Source organism: Erythrolamprus reginae, chromosome 1 (genome assembly GCF_031021105.1).
Source record: "Erythrolamprus reginae isolate rEryReg1 chromosome 1, rEryReg1.hap1, whole genome shotgun sequence".
NCBI lineage: Eukaryota > Metazoa > Chordata > Lepidosauria > Squamata > Dipsadidae > Erythrolamprus > Erythrolamprus reginae.
Genome location: NC_091950.1, coordinates 320,750,193 through 320,764,642, shown reverse-complemented (window position 1 = coordinate 320,764,642; position 14,450 = coordinate 320,750,193). Strand labels below are relative to the sequence as shown.

General features: G+C 39.4%; 1 protein-coding gene across 1 annotated transcript in view; it reads right to left on the bottom strand.

Moving 5' to 3' along the window:
- UST (uronyl 2-sulfotransferase) overlaps positions 1-14,450 on the bottom strand; it is a 156,129-nt gene that overhangs the window by 100,214 nt on the left and 41,465 nt on the right. The window contains exon 2 of the mRNA XM_070733691.1: positions 6,622-6,665. Within this exon, the coding sequence (XP_070589792.1) occupies positions 6,622-6,665 (44 nt within the window). The remainder of the gene's footprint in view (positions 1-6,621; positions 6,666-14,450) is intronic.

Sequence of the window (14,450 nt, the reverse complement as noted above, 5' to 3'; positions counted from 1 at the left end):
GAAAGAAAGAGAGAGAGAGAGAAAGAGAATAAGAGCGAGAGAAAGAAAGAAAGAGAGAGAGAACAAGAGAAAGAAAGAGAGAGAGAAAGAGAGAAAGGAAACAAGAGAGAAAGAGAGGGAGGGAAGGAGAGAGAAAGACATAGAGGGAGGGAGGGAGAGAGAAAGAGAGCAAAAAAGAGGAAGGAAGGGAAAGGAAGGGAGGAAGGGAGAGAAAGGGAGGGAGAAAAAAATAGTGTGAAGGGGAGGAAGAGAGAGAGAATTTTTTTGCCCAAACTTTTTTTAGCCGCCCCCCCCCCCCCCGCTCAATGTGCCCCAGGGTTTCGTAAATGTAAAAAATGTGCCGTGGCTCAAAAAAGGTTGAAAATCACTGCCTTAGATTGTGCCCCCTTGTTCTTGTGTTCACTTTCCTATTAAAAACACTTCCCTCCTGAACCTTATTTTAACCCTTTAACATATTTAAATGTTTCGATCATATCCCCCCTGTCCCTTCTGTCCTCCAAACCAGGGGTCCCCAACCACCGGGCCGTGGACCAGTACCGGGCCGTGGGGCATGTTGCACCGGTCCGTGGAGTCAGCAGCTGCCGGCCCTCATGCCGCCACCCCCTCCCTCCAGCGCTTTGCCTCCCGCCGGGCAAGAGGCCTTGGGAGGCAGGTTCTGCCGGCCACAGGACGATGGATGGGACAGAGGGGCGGGAAGGACCGAGAGGCTCAAGCCTCTTTTGGCTTCTGCCGCGGGGCTCTTTTGCGTTTTTGGCTGGGGGGAGGCAGGAGGGCCAGCCTGACCCCCTCTCTCCAGCGCTTAGCTCCCGCTGGGCAAGAGGGCTTGGGAGGCAGGTTCTGCCGGCCACAGGACGATGGCGGGAAAGAGGGGCGGGGAGGACCAGCACCCCCATGCTTAATCCCGCCCCCAACCACGCCCCTTTCCGCCCCCACTGGGCCATAGAAAAATTGTCTTGCTGAAACTGGTCCCTGGTGGAAAAAACGTTGGGGACCATTGCTCCAAACTATACAGACTGGATTCATTAAATCTTTCCTGATAAGTTTTATGCTTAAGACTTTCCATCATTTTTGTAGCCCGTCTTTGGACCTGTTCAATTTTATCAATATCTTTTTGTAGGTGAGGTCTCCAGAACTGAACACAGTATTCCAAATGTGGTCTCACCAGCACTCTATACAGCGGGATCACAATCTCCCTCTTCCTGCTTGTTATATCTCTAGCTATGCAGCCAAGCATTCTACTTACTTTCTCTACTGCCTGACTACACTGTTCACCCATTTTGAGACTGTCAGAAATCACTACCCCTAAATTCTTCTCTTCTGAAGTTTTTGCTAACACAGAATTGTCAATACAATACTAAGACTGAGGATTCCTTTTGCCCAAGTGCATTATTTTACTTTGGAAACATTACACTGCAGTTTCCATTGGTTTGACCACTTATCTAGTAAAGCTAAATAATTTGCCATATTACAGACGCCTGTTTCGATGAACACAAAAGGGATATCCTGGCAGAAATGGTAGTTTGGGAACCCATGTATAATTTCCCCCGGCACACCTGACCATGCCTCATGGCATACAAGTGTGCCACGGCACACTGGTTGAAAAACACTCTTCTAAGACATCGGCCTCTGAGATCACTGGAGCTGAATCCCTACAGCTGGAAGCAATGCTATATCCACCCGTAGTATTATATTGTAATACTTTTGAGTAATAATTTTGAGTTACATGTAGCTTTTGTCCAAGATTAACAGAGAGAGCAAACTGAAGATTGTGCTGAAGAGAATATAAATAAAAGTTTGATTTCCAACATTTACAATCTTTACAGATTATCCTCAAGAGTCAACTTGCATTTTCCTTGATAGGAGAGATGAGAAACTCTCATCTAGGAAGAGATCTTCAAAGACAAAAAGACCCTCTCCTGGGCTTTTGTATGACCTGCAAAGCCCCAGAAGAATGTTTATTTGAACCCACTTTCTTATCATTTTATCTTTCACCAATGCACTTTTTTAATGTCCCTTGCTCAGTAGCCCAAAAAGTGTGTGGAAAAACTAAAATATTGGGAGAGGGAGACACCAAAACACTGAAATACGCACAGAGAAGAGGGAATTCAATCTACTCCTCAAAGAACCCAAAGACATGACAAAAAGCAATGGATGGAAACAAATAAAGGAAAGATCTAACAGTTTGAACAATCAATCAGTGGAAGGGCTTGCCTCCAGAAGTTGTAGATGCTCCAACACCAGAGGTTTTTCCAGCATAGATGCATGTGCTGGCCAGCTGATTTTTGGCCTTGGGGAAGGCCATTTCACCCTCTGGAGAACTTCTGGTTTGCCCATTGGGTCATTTTTTGCACTCCAGGTCTTCAGGAAGCTTCCCTGAAACTTCTAGTGTGTGAAAATGGCCCAATGAGCAAACCAGAAGTTTGAAAAAACAGACTTCCGGTTTGCCAGTTGTGCTATTTTCCATACCTCAGAGGCTTTAGGGAAGCTTCCTGAAGCTCCAGAGTGCAAAAAAGAAGCACCGGAAGTTCCAGTTTGCCCGTTGTGCTGTTCCTTGAAGCCTCTGGAGTGCAAAAAACCAGTACAACGGGCAAACCGGAAGTCTGTTTTTCTGAACTTCTAGTTTGGCTGTTTTTTCACCATCCCAGGCTTCAGTGAGGCCTGTATGTATGTGTGTAGGGGGGTTATGCATGCACAGGGGGCAGCACAAGGGGATGCATATGCAGGGGGTGAGGGTGTGGGCAAGTGCATGCACGTTACCATGTGCACACACACCCTTTTGGCACGTGAACCAAAAAAGGTTTGCCATCACTGATATAGAGTTTCTTGCTTGAGCAAGGGGTTGGCCTAAATTAGATCCTTGTTATTCTTTTATTCTCTTGAAATTTAAATTAAGTATTAAGATTTCCTGTTTTGAAAGTGAAATGATTGTTTCAAATATCGGAGCAAGATATTGAAGGAAAAAATGAGGCCCCAATTACGTCTCTCGATCCTGTAAAATTTCTGTCTTTCAGTTCTCTCAGCCAGCCACTTGAGGTCAAGCAGCTCATTAAGAGCCAGAATTACACTGCACTAAGCACACTGCCTTGACAACTGTCCAGTCTTGGCTTCTTCATCCACTTCTAAACTTGTACAGATGTTTACTGACCTCTTTAAGCTTTCCCCAGAGACTTTACCATTGCAATAAAATGCTTCATCAGATGAAACTCCCTTGTACGCAAAGATGCAGATTTCCTCCCAAAATTGCCTACTTTTATATTTCTGGTCAATTCACCCCAATCAATTAAATTACAAGGATAGGGAGGGCTCCCATTTAAAAATAAAAATATGCCAAAATGTATCTGTATAGGCTTCCAGTAAATAAAATGTTATATAATAGAGATTTAAACCCGTTACATTTGTAGGAAATAAATGATTATCCCACAGGTGCTTTTTCAAGAGGCAACTGCACTTTTTGTTTTTTCTTTGAAGACATTTTTGCAAAATGTTGCAAAAATCACTGGCCTGAGATTCAGTTAGCCCTCCAAGGGATTTTGAAGATAATCAGACATCTAAGATTTATGGCCCAATAAGATTCAACAAGAACCCAATCTCAGGCCAGTGATTTTTACATCTGCTTTATTACAACTGAAGAGGAATATTTTCTTTTTTCAAAATTGAAGAAGCTTCTTAGATGAGAAGCAAAATGTCTTCAAAGAAAAATAAGGAAGTCCAGTTTACTCTTGAAAAAGCACCTTTGGGGCAACTATGACCTAGGTGACTGAGAATCTCCACAGAAATAAATGATTATTTTTATTTAAGAGTAATTAAGAAGAGGATACGAGCCATTTGAGCTATCTGGCAAGGAAAATCCACCTCACTTTTAAGTTTCAAAAGGGAATTAATTTTAAATTTGAGCATTTAAATTACTTTGAATTTCAAACCTCAAATGACCGTAATCTGGGCTGACCAACTAAAGAAATAGTAAACAGAACTTCAAAAATAGATCAAAAGGAGCCAACACTAGGTTTGCTTTGTTGTATCAAAAGCTTTATTCAATAACAGGAAACAATTATGCAACAAATTCTCATACTCTCTGCTTTGTAGGCTAAATTGAATGTTGCTCAAAGATTAAATACCGCTGGCAACTTTATAAGAATAGAAAAATACTGTTGAAAATTAATATCCTCAAATATTCAATTCCCTAAGTACCAAGAAGACTAACTATCCATAACACTTTCTCCTTTCATTTTAGAAAAACTAACTGGATGTAAGTGCTTTGCCTTCAAAAGAATTGGTAGCAAGTAAATGCCACCTCTGAATGGGTTTTCATAGAGAATGACTCTAACAGTAATATTCTCATAAATGTAGGCAGCCAAATTTTCTATGTTTAGTTAGTAATAAAATTTATATTTTGTTTTACTTAAAACTAGAAGAATTTTTATTCTTTTCTCCTGGATTTTTTAAATAATGTACTGAATTGGAATGTGAACTGGATTTAATTTTTTTGCACAGGCTAAATAATTGAAAAATAAACATAGCCTTTCTTACACTAGAACCCTTGAATTCTTGGATATTCTAAGATTTAATAGTTGTAAATCACACTTCATTCCTATTTTGAATGTAGAATACCTATTTTGGTCATAGAAAACAAAAACAATTCTATTATTTCCTATTTAAAACAAAACATCATCAATATTGCATACAATGCTGACCTCAACCAAAGATATCCAATTTTCATTTACTGTACTTCTGTATCCCAAAGACTAATGCATATGCTATCTTGAGTTATTTTTAAAAATATAAAGATGGGATATAAATAAGCACCAGAAACAGTAAGAGAATTTATATGGCTTCTATTCCAAGAGAGATAGAGAGAGATATTCAATCATACAACATAGACAAATAATCAAAACTTATGAAATCAGCAGAGAGAAAAAATAAAAGACAATGATTTATAAAATAAAATAGAAGTAAATATAAAATCAGGACTATAATATAAATTATAATTAAATAGAAAAAATGAGCAAGGCTAAACCAAATAAAGAAAATGGATCTTTTCTGATCAAGCTAGAATATTAAAAATTGTGTATGGTTTACTCAGTTTCCAGAAGCAAAATTTATTTAACCAATCTAACTTATTCTTGATTTATTAATACATTCTCATCATGACATGCAGGATGTGGGTCTCCAAAATTTTTTAAATGCCAAAATTCACTGGTTGCTTTGGATAACCAAAATAAGTTATTCTGAAATCAGAAAAGTGCAAATTTCTCAGTTTCTTTTCCCAGCCTCCAAAATCTCTAACCATTTCTTTATTGGTGTCAAGAAAACTAAGATCCATTTTTCTTTATAAATTCTATTTTATTTTATGAATTGTGCTTTATTTTCTCTCTGCTGATCTGTGTGTAGTTATCTAGAGTTGAGATAGTTCAAATAATTTTCACTTGATTCTTACATTGTTACAAACTGAAAAAAAGAGTATAAAGTGAGACCAATAGTGGAAATATATTATAGAAATACTGTATGTCATTACTATTTAAAACACATATAAAATTTTAAATTATTGTTCTTTGATTTATGATAGTACCTCTATTGGCACAAACTCTGACCACTAGAATAGAAAGAATAATTGGGAGAGTTAAGATTGAAAAGCCAAATTTGTCTTATTTTTATTACAATGATGTCACAGCAGTTATTAAGAAGAAAATAAATGATCTCTTTTTGAATTAACAAGTATGTTAAGGACAGACAAATAATACAGTTTTTCAAAATACTTCTCAGTGTGCATAGCAACCTTTCAAAAATAAAATAGAAATAGCAATGCTTATAGATAATACTAAGGCTGGCATAAAGCACAACTGATTTAACTGCAAACTATTTTTAAACTTGTTGATCACTGCTGACCATTTTATGAAAGTGATCTTATGCACATATTTTTATATTGCATTCTGTCTTAATAAAAATATCTCCAGTAACCTAAAACAAAATAAAAAATAATAGAATTAAATAATATTGTTAAAATCAAGATAACGTGACTAAAACTACAATCCACATCAGTCCTTGAAAGCCAACATACAAGAAAGGAAAGAGATCAAAATCAAAAACTATTAAAAGTCAAGACAAATGCAAACACTTTTTCTATCTGGCACAAATGAATCATAAATACTAACCAGTTCAGTTATTAATTTTAAAAGGGGATACCAAAAAGTGAGGGAAATAATAACTCCATTTTTTCCATCTGTTCTTGATAAATTCTATAAAGTAAAGATCTTAGTGTGAAAACTTCCAACTCCAATTTTACACCCAAGTACCATATTAGAGCAATTGTTTGTGCTATGCCTTTCTCATGGGACAAAATTATGTCATTACTCAGCATGTGTTATCATTTATAAACTACAGTGGCAGAAAAATGGAATAACAGAACATAATCTTTTCTTCTACTCTTCTGTTCTATTACTATATCTTCTTTTCTATTCTTTCATAGATATATTTTACCATGAGTATCTCCTCTATAACCTTCATCGTGTATTTTACTATGTGTATATATACACTAAAACTCTCATTGTGTATTGGACAAAATAAATAAATAAATAAAATAAATAGAATCTAGTTGAATGTAACATAATGTACAAAGCATCTCACCTTACGAGGAGCTGGCCCATGATCATCTAAGTAAGTGGAATTTCCTAGAAACAAAGAAAAAAGAAACAGAGCATTAAAGACTTTAATCTAAAAAGGGGAAAGAAAAAAGAAAAGTGCAAATATTTATGTATTGATTTATATCTATCAAATTTCTATAGCAGCCATTACACTTGTGGTATATTAAATATTTTATTTATTTATTTTTATTTATTGTTAAGAGTTGAAATGCTTCAGAGGTGGGTTCCTCCCGATTCGCACAGTAGCAAACCGCTGGTGACATCACAAAGCCGGTTCTGTCGGTGGCAGATGCTGCCATCTTTTTGGGGCAGGAATTTTTTTGTTGACTTTTTTCTTCTGTGCTTGCACAGAAGCTGAGTTCCCACCACTGCATACATGCCACCATCTTGTTTTCCATTAAAAAAAAATCGGCACTGCACATATGGGAGAAAGTTAACCTGCGGCGAGGTAAGTTAGAACCCACCCCTGCTGTGCTTAATAAGGTTTTATTATGAATACAATGTCTAATGTCTTTTTTAAAAGTATTCATTATGAAAGTATTAGAAGGAAGTCTTTCAAGTATTGAAGTAACGACGTCCTTTTAAAAACAGCTATGGTGGTTTCAGAGGTTTTTCATGGGTTTTCCGTGCAGGCATGGACAATCAAGGTTATTCTTACAAGAACTCTTTGCACTGGAACCCCTTGTACAAACAAAAGTGAAGACAGACAGGGAAAAACATTGTGACTCTAATATTTGAAGGAGAGACTCTTTGCTCCATATTAATGAAACATTCTTTTGAATTGTTTTCATGGGCCTAAGATTGGTAAGTTGTAATCAAATCTTCAGTTTGTTTAGAAGTGAACTCGTAGTTTAAAAATGCTTTCTTCTTCATGCAAGTTCCTAGGAGAGAGTGGGCATATTTCAGCTTTCAAATGTTCTGAGCTCGTGCTTTGTTTTGAGATCAGGATGGGCCATTCCAATTTCACCTGAAGCATCCTGACTTCCAGCAGTTCAGACCTCCTCCAGTGAGATTCAAACATTGTTGGAACATTTTGGGTGTTCTTGGTGTGGTCAGAATAGTCGATTTTGTGCTAAAGAAAGGTTGGAAAAATTCAGAATAGCTGTCCTACCTTATACTTTGCTTTGCTTTTACATACTTTGCTTTTGCATAGTTCCAGTAAATATTGTATTTCAAGAATTAGGGTAAAACAGAATTTGATAGTTAAGATTGTGCTCTATACTGCAATGTCATTTTCAACTTTTCAATTGATTAAATCATTGTTATTTAATTCATTCTACATGGTTCAATATTTCCATTATTTTACAGACCATTATTTTTTTAGAGTAATTATTTGAACGTAATAGCACTTTATTCTGTTCCATATTTCACAGTGAGCTCCATTGTGACTAATATTTTAAGAATTTCAATTATTTAGTAAAATGAGTAACTTTGTTCAGAAAGAGGAAAAATCTAAAACCTTGGATCCCAATATTTCAAAACTGCATGTAGGCTACATGTATTGAACTTAATTTAAAGAGTTTGTGTAATGTGTATATAACACTAATTTTATAAATGTGTGTGTGTGTACACAAATATATAAATCAAAGGAGGCTGGAAAAATCACATTATTATTTTATTTTCTCTTTCTACTTTCCTGTCCCTTCTTAGATGCTCAAATGCAAAAGTGGAAACAATTCTGCATGCCTCCTTTCCTTGTGATGAAATGCTACTTTTGCTAGTACAGTGGTACCTCGTCTTACGAACTTAATTCTTTCCGTGATGAGGTTTGTAAGTAGAAAAGTTCGTAAGATGAAACAATGTTTGCTATAGGAATAAATGTAAAAGCGAATAATGCGTACAATCCCAAAACTCACCCCTTTTGCCTTGCGCTGCTGGGAATCCCCACCTCCGGACTTCCATTGCCAGCTGAAGCACCCGTTCTTGCGCTGCTGAGATTTCCCTGAGGCTCCCCTTGCTGGGAAACCCCACCTCCGAACTTCCGTTGCCAGCCAAAGCGCCCATTATTGAGCTGCTGGGATTTCCCTGAGGTTCCCCTCCCTGGGATTCAAAGCAGCGCCGGCAAAAATGAAGGGAATTCCAGCAAGGGGAGGCTCAGGGGAATCCCAGCAGCGCAAGAATGGGCGCTTCGGCTGGCAATGGAATTCTGGAGGTGGGGATTCCCAGCGAAAGGAGGCTCAGGGGAATCCCAGCGCATTGGCTGGCAATGGAAGTCTGGAGGCGGGGCATCCCAGTGCCAGCAGCTTGGGTTCGTAAAGTGAAAATAGTTCAGAAGAAGAGGCAAAAAAATCTTAAACACCAGGTTCGTATCTCGAAAAGTTCGTTAGAAGAGGCGTTCGTAAGACGAGGGACCACTGTAGTTTGTTTTACTAGCATGCCACCAGTGGAAACGGATGTGGCTCTCCTGAGCTCCGTTTTCGGCTACCATGGCCTCCTCCAGCACGCTGCTAGCAAAAATGGAGCTCTGTTTTCAGCTGCCATTGTTTCCTCTAGCATGCTGCCAGCCACCACCAAGTTATAGATCAGCACCTGGTCGGTCTGAGGCACTGAAGGCCAGTCTTTCGCTATTTCCAGGTTGGCCCCACAGCCTTAGGCCAGATCTAAGTAACCGGTGGGCCAAATCTGGCCACTAGGCCTTTAGTTTGACACCCCTGCTTTAGAGCTTTTGTTAGCCACAATGTCTTCCTTATTTAATCCAGGGGTCTCCAACCGCCGGTCCGCGGACCGGCACCGGGCCGCTGGGGGTTTTCAGCCGGTCCGCGGCGCCAGGGCCCCCTCGGCCTTTCCGCGCTGCCCACCGCCCGCCCGATTTGCCCCCTCTGCTCCTCTGCCACCTCCTGCCTTTCACCGCAGCTCCTCCCGCACCCGGAACGCACGCCCTGCCCGCCTCACATTTGCCGAGAGGACTTTCGCCCCGGGCTCTCAGCAAGGGGGCTGCATGAGAGGCGGGGCCGGCGGAAGGTGATATTCAATGTCGGGGGCGCACGGGCGGTCTTGCGCGCGCTCCCTATCTCCCTGCTAGCCCACTCGGAATACTGTATTCAAAATAAGAAAAGCCTTCGCCGGCAAAGGCTTTTCTTATTTTGAATACGTATTCCGAGTGGGCTAGCAGGGAGATAGGGAGCGCGCGCAAGACCGCCCGTGCGCCCCCGACATTGAATATCACCTTCCGCCGGCCCCGCCTCTCATGCAAACCCCCTTGCTGAGAGCCCGGGGCGAAAGTCCTCTCGGCAAATGTGAGGCGGGCAGGGCGTGCGCGCGTCACCGCTGAGAAGAACGGAGAGAGAACGAGAGTGAGTGAAAGCAACAGACAGCAAGATAGAGAGAAAGTGAGAAAGAGAGAGTGGGAGAAAGGCGGGGAGAGAAAGAGATAGCAAGAGAGAGAGAACAAGAGAGAGAAAGAGCGTGAGAAACAAAACAAGAGAGAAAGAGAGAGAGAGAGAAAGCAAAAGAGACAGAAAGAAAACAAGAGAGAGAAAGTGAGAAGAAGAGAGAGAAAGAGGGGGAGAGAGAGAGAAAGAGAGAGGGGGGAGAGAGAGAAAGAGAGGGAGAAAGAGAGGGAAAGGGGGGAGAGATAGCAAGAGAGGGAGAGAGAAAGAGAGAGGGAAAGGGGGAGAGAGGGGGGAGAGAAAGAGGAGATAAAGGAAGAGGAGAGAGAGAAAGGAAGAGAAAGAAAGAAAGAGGGATAGAAAGAGAGAGAGAGTGAGAGATGCTCAGTGAGCCTTTCTTTGAAGTTGCCTTTCTTTCTTTCTTTCTTTCTTTCTTGCTCTTTTTCTTTCTCTCTTTTACCTTTCCTTCCTCTATTTCTTTTCTTTCTCCTTCCTACCTTCTTCCCTCCCTCCCTCAAGTCCTTCCTCTCTTACTCTCCCCTTTCATAAGTTTCCTTGCTTCCTTCCTCTGTTCCTGTCCCTTCCCTCTTTCCTTCTTTCTTCCTTCCTTCCTTCCTTTCCTCCCTTCCTTTCCTCCCTCCATTTCTTGCTTTCCTTTTCCTTCCTCCCTTCTTTCCTCCCTCATTCCCTTCTTTCACTCCTTCCTCTCTTACTCTCCCCTTTCACACCTTTCTTTGCTTCTTTGCACCCTTCTTCTGTTCCTGTACCTTCCCTCTTTCCTTCCTTCCTTCCCACCCTCCGTCCATTCATTCACCCATTCCTCTCTTGATCGCCCCTTTTACGGCGCCGCTGACAGCTAGCTCCCCCCCCCCCCACCGGGCCATGGAAAACTGGTCTAGTTGAAAGCCGGTCCCTGGTGCAAAAAAGGTTGGGGACCTCTGATTTAATCCATAAGAAAGAGCAAATGTAATAGAATCTGTACCAAGCAGATCAAGTATATGGCCATATCAATTTCTGGAAATAAATTTAAATGATTCAGAGATCGCTAGCAACAGTTTTATAACAAGGGAAAAATACCTTTCAGTTAATTATGAAGACATTAAAAACTGAAGAATGCAATATAAGTACTACCAATATTTTAATATATGCATCTATATTACTCTAAATACATTTTCAAAGTGTTTATTTATGGCTCTAAGACCAGATTAATGAATAAAAGAACTTTTAATAGCCAGTCTAAATTTATGTTAATCAATTCTCTTTCCATCACTAGCAAATGCATAATTTACCCCAATATCCAGCTGTTAGTACACACCAGTTTTTCTTAACAATGAGAAGTCTGTCTGAAGAATCCTCTCTGTAATTAAGACACTCAACAGAAAGCTATTGATTTAAAAAGAATGTTCCAAGCATTTTTTAATTTCATGACAAATATTCTTTATTTCATGTTAAAATAAAAAAAAATCTTTCTTTATCTTAAAGAAATACATTATTGGTTATGTAAATCATGTACGAATATAACTATCTATTACTATATTCAGACTTTAAAGATAATATAAACTGGATATACTTGGCTTTTTGAGCAGTGTTCTATCAATTCAGATAAAGACTACAGAATAAATCCCTTGAATTAAAAATAATAATAAAATGGAATACAGATTAGATGAATTAGGGCCGAACTGAACATAAGAACATAATGAGCCGGGGTGGCGCAGCAGATAGAGTGCTGTACTATAGGCCACTGAAGTTGACTTGTAGATCTGAAGGTCAGCGGTTCAAATCTCATCACCGGCTCAAGGTTGACTCAGCCTTCCACCCTTCCGAGGTGGGTAAAATGAGGACCCGGATTGTGGGGGCAATAGCTTTGCTCTGTTAAAAAAATGCTATTGCTAACATGAGTCTAAGGTGAAGGGCGGCATAAAAAATCAAATAAATAAAAATAAAAATAAATAAGAAGAGCCAGGCTGAATCAGGCCAAAGCCCAACGAGTCCAGCATTCTGTGTCACACAGTGGCCCACCAATTGTCCTTGGGGATCTTGAGCAGAAATAGAAGGCAAGACCCTCCCTTTTCACTGACCCCAAACAAATGGTACTCAAGGGAATCCTGCCTGCCTCAACAAACATAGAGGCGGCACATGGACATCCGTTTTAATAATCACCGATACACTTGGCATCCATGAATCTGTCTAATCCTGCCTTGAAGCTACCAAGGCTGACAGCAGTCACGACCTCTTCTGGAAGTGAATTCCATAAAGCAACGACCCTCTGGGTGAAGAAATATTTCCCTTGATTTGTCCTCACTTTCTTACCTATGAGCTTTAGGGGGTGCCCCCTTGTCCTAGCATTGTGTGATAGAGAAAATATTTTTTCTTTATCCACCTTTTCTACCCCATGCATGATTTTATACACTTCGATCAAGTCACCCCTTAAATGCCATCTTTCAAGGCTGAAGAGACCAAGGCGTTGCAACCTGGTATCATAAGGGAGGTGCTCCATTTCCTTTATCATTCTTGTTGCCCTTTTTTTGCACCTTTTCCAGTTCCATTATATCCTTCTTGAGGTGCAGTGACCAGAACTGTACACAGTACTCCAAGTGTGGTCTCACCATTGATTTGTACAGAGGCAATACAACACTTACCGATTTATTTTCTATTCCCTTCCTAATCTGTACTCAGCATACATCAACAATCAATAATCCAGAACTGAAATGTACACATAACTTTTTCATACATTTTATACACACAAAGGTGCCCCTTGTGAGATGCAAATCACTTGATGGAAGTATCGTACATGATTTAATCTCTGCATTTTTATTTTTATATCCCAATAATAGAAATTCATGATGTTTTTTAGCCACAGGTTCTAAGAACAAAGAATCCCTAGTATCTCCTTCCGAAAAACTAGGAATAAGATTTGATCAGTTCATCTTTAGAAGAATAGCTTACAACAGCTTCATGTCACATTAATATAGAGATATATTATTCACTTAAAAAACCTGGTCAGTTGTGTGTTTATTTAGTTTAAGTAATGAAATAATACATTAATAAAATAAGAAAATACCCTACAAAGGGAAAAAGACGAATACCAATGCATTTCCAATTTCCTTGGCCTTTCTTGTTGAAATTAAGCTATATTAGCACTTTATATTAACATTTTGTATGATATGCCATATAGCTGAGTGCAACCTGTGCGATACACAATTCCAAAATAAGAGTATTACAACAGAGAGTTGAGTTATATGCCTGTCTAATGTTCAACTTTCCCTCCTGGTTTTGTTAAAATGAATTAGCTAGGGAAGATGAGTATAGTTTAGCACACAGTAAGAAAGCAATAATTTGGTATTTAAGCTCCATGTCTTTAACTTCTAAGAAGTTAAAAGATAAGAAAGTGAGGACAAATCAAGGGAAATCTTATTAATCCAAGCCAAATCATTTCTTGATAATGATAGATGTGGCATTGAGTAGAATGTATATTGTTTTTTTTTTAATGTCTCAATCACCATGTCTTTTAGATTCAATTCTTCTGTATTTGGAAATGTATTTTTTCTTTTCTTTTTCTCTTTTTTCCCTATCCGGGGGGTCAATTATTCCATTATAATCACCTATCAGACATATTTTTTGTAATTAATTGTTACTAACTCCTCATGGAGCTGCTAGTAAAAAAAAAAGTGTTTTATTTGGTACATATACATTTACTAATAATACTAATGCTGTTTGTATTTTGTTTTTACTGTTTGCTTTTTTGTTTGTTTTCTCTAGTTGCTTTGTTCCTTCCACCTTCTCCTTTTCCTCCATCTTTTGCTCTTCCTCTTGATTTTCTACCTCTAAATTTTGCCCACTCTCTGTTTTCCCTTCTATACTGGATAATTGATCACCTTTCTCCCTTCTACTTGATCAGCATCCCCTCCGGGAGGATCCATCTGAACATAATGCTCTTTTTATTTAGTATGTTTGCTAGTGATCTGTAATCCCATCTGCGTTCCCTTATGCTTCTCGCAATCTGTTTCAAGATGTTAATTTCTCTGCCCTTGTAAGTTAATGTTTCCCCTCTTGTGGCTGCGTATACATTATCCCTGAATGTTTTCTATGCAAATCTTATGTGGATCTCCCTCAGCAGATAATGTCACCTAGCGTAGTTAGACTGGATCCTAAATACTTCGTCAATCTCACTTGTTACCTCTCTTTTATCTCCTTGTAGCAACTCTGCTACCACAATTGCCATCACCTCTCCCAGGTCCTCTTCCCTACTTTCTAGAATATTTTGAAACCTTAAAAAGAGAAGTCAACCAAAAGAGCAACATTCAAATGAAAGCAAATAAAATACCCCATTACCAAAACAAATAGAAGTTTAATTTGTGTGCATTGTTTAATGGACTGTTAAATTGGCCATGGCCACCCATTCACATGACCTAACCATGCCCATACAGTCACATGACCACCTAGCCACGCCCACACAGCCTGTCCGACCCCACAACAATCTGAG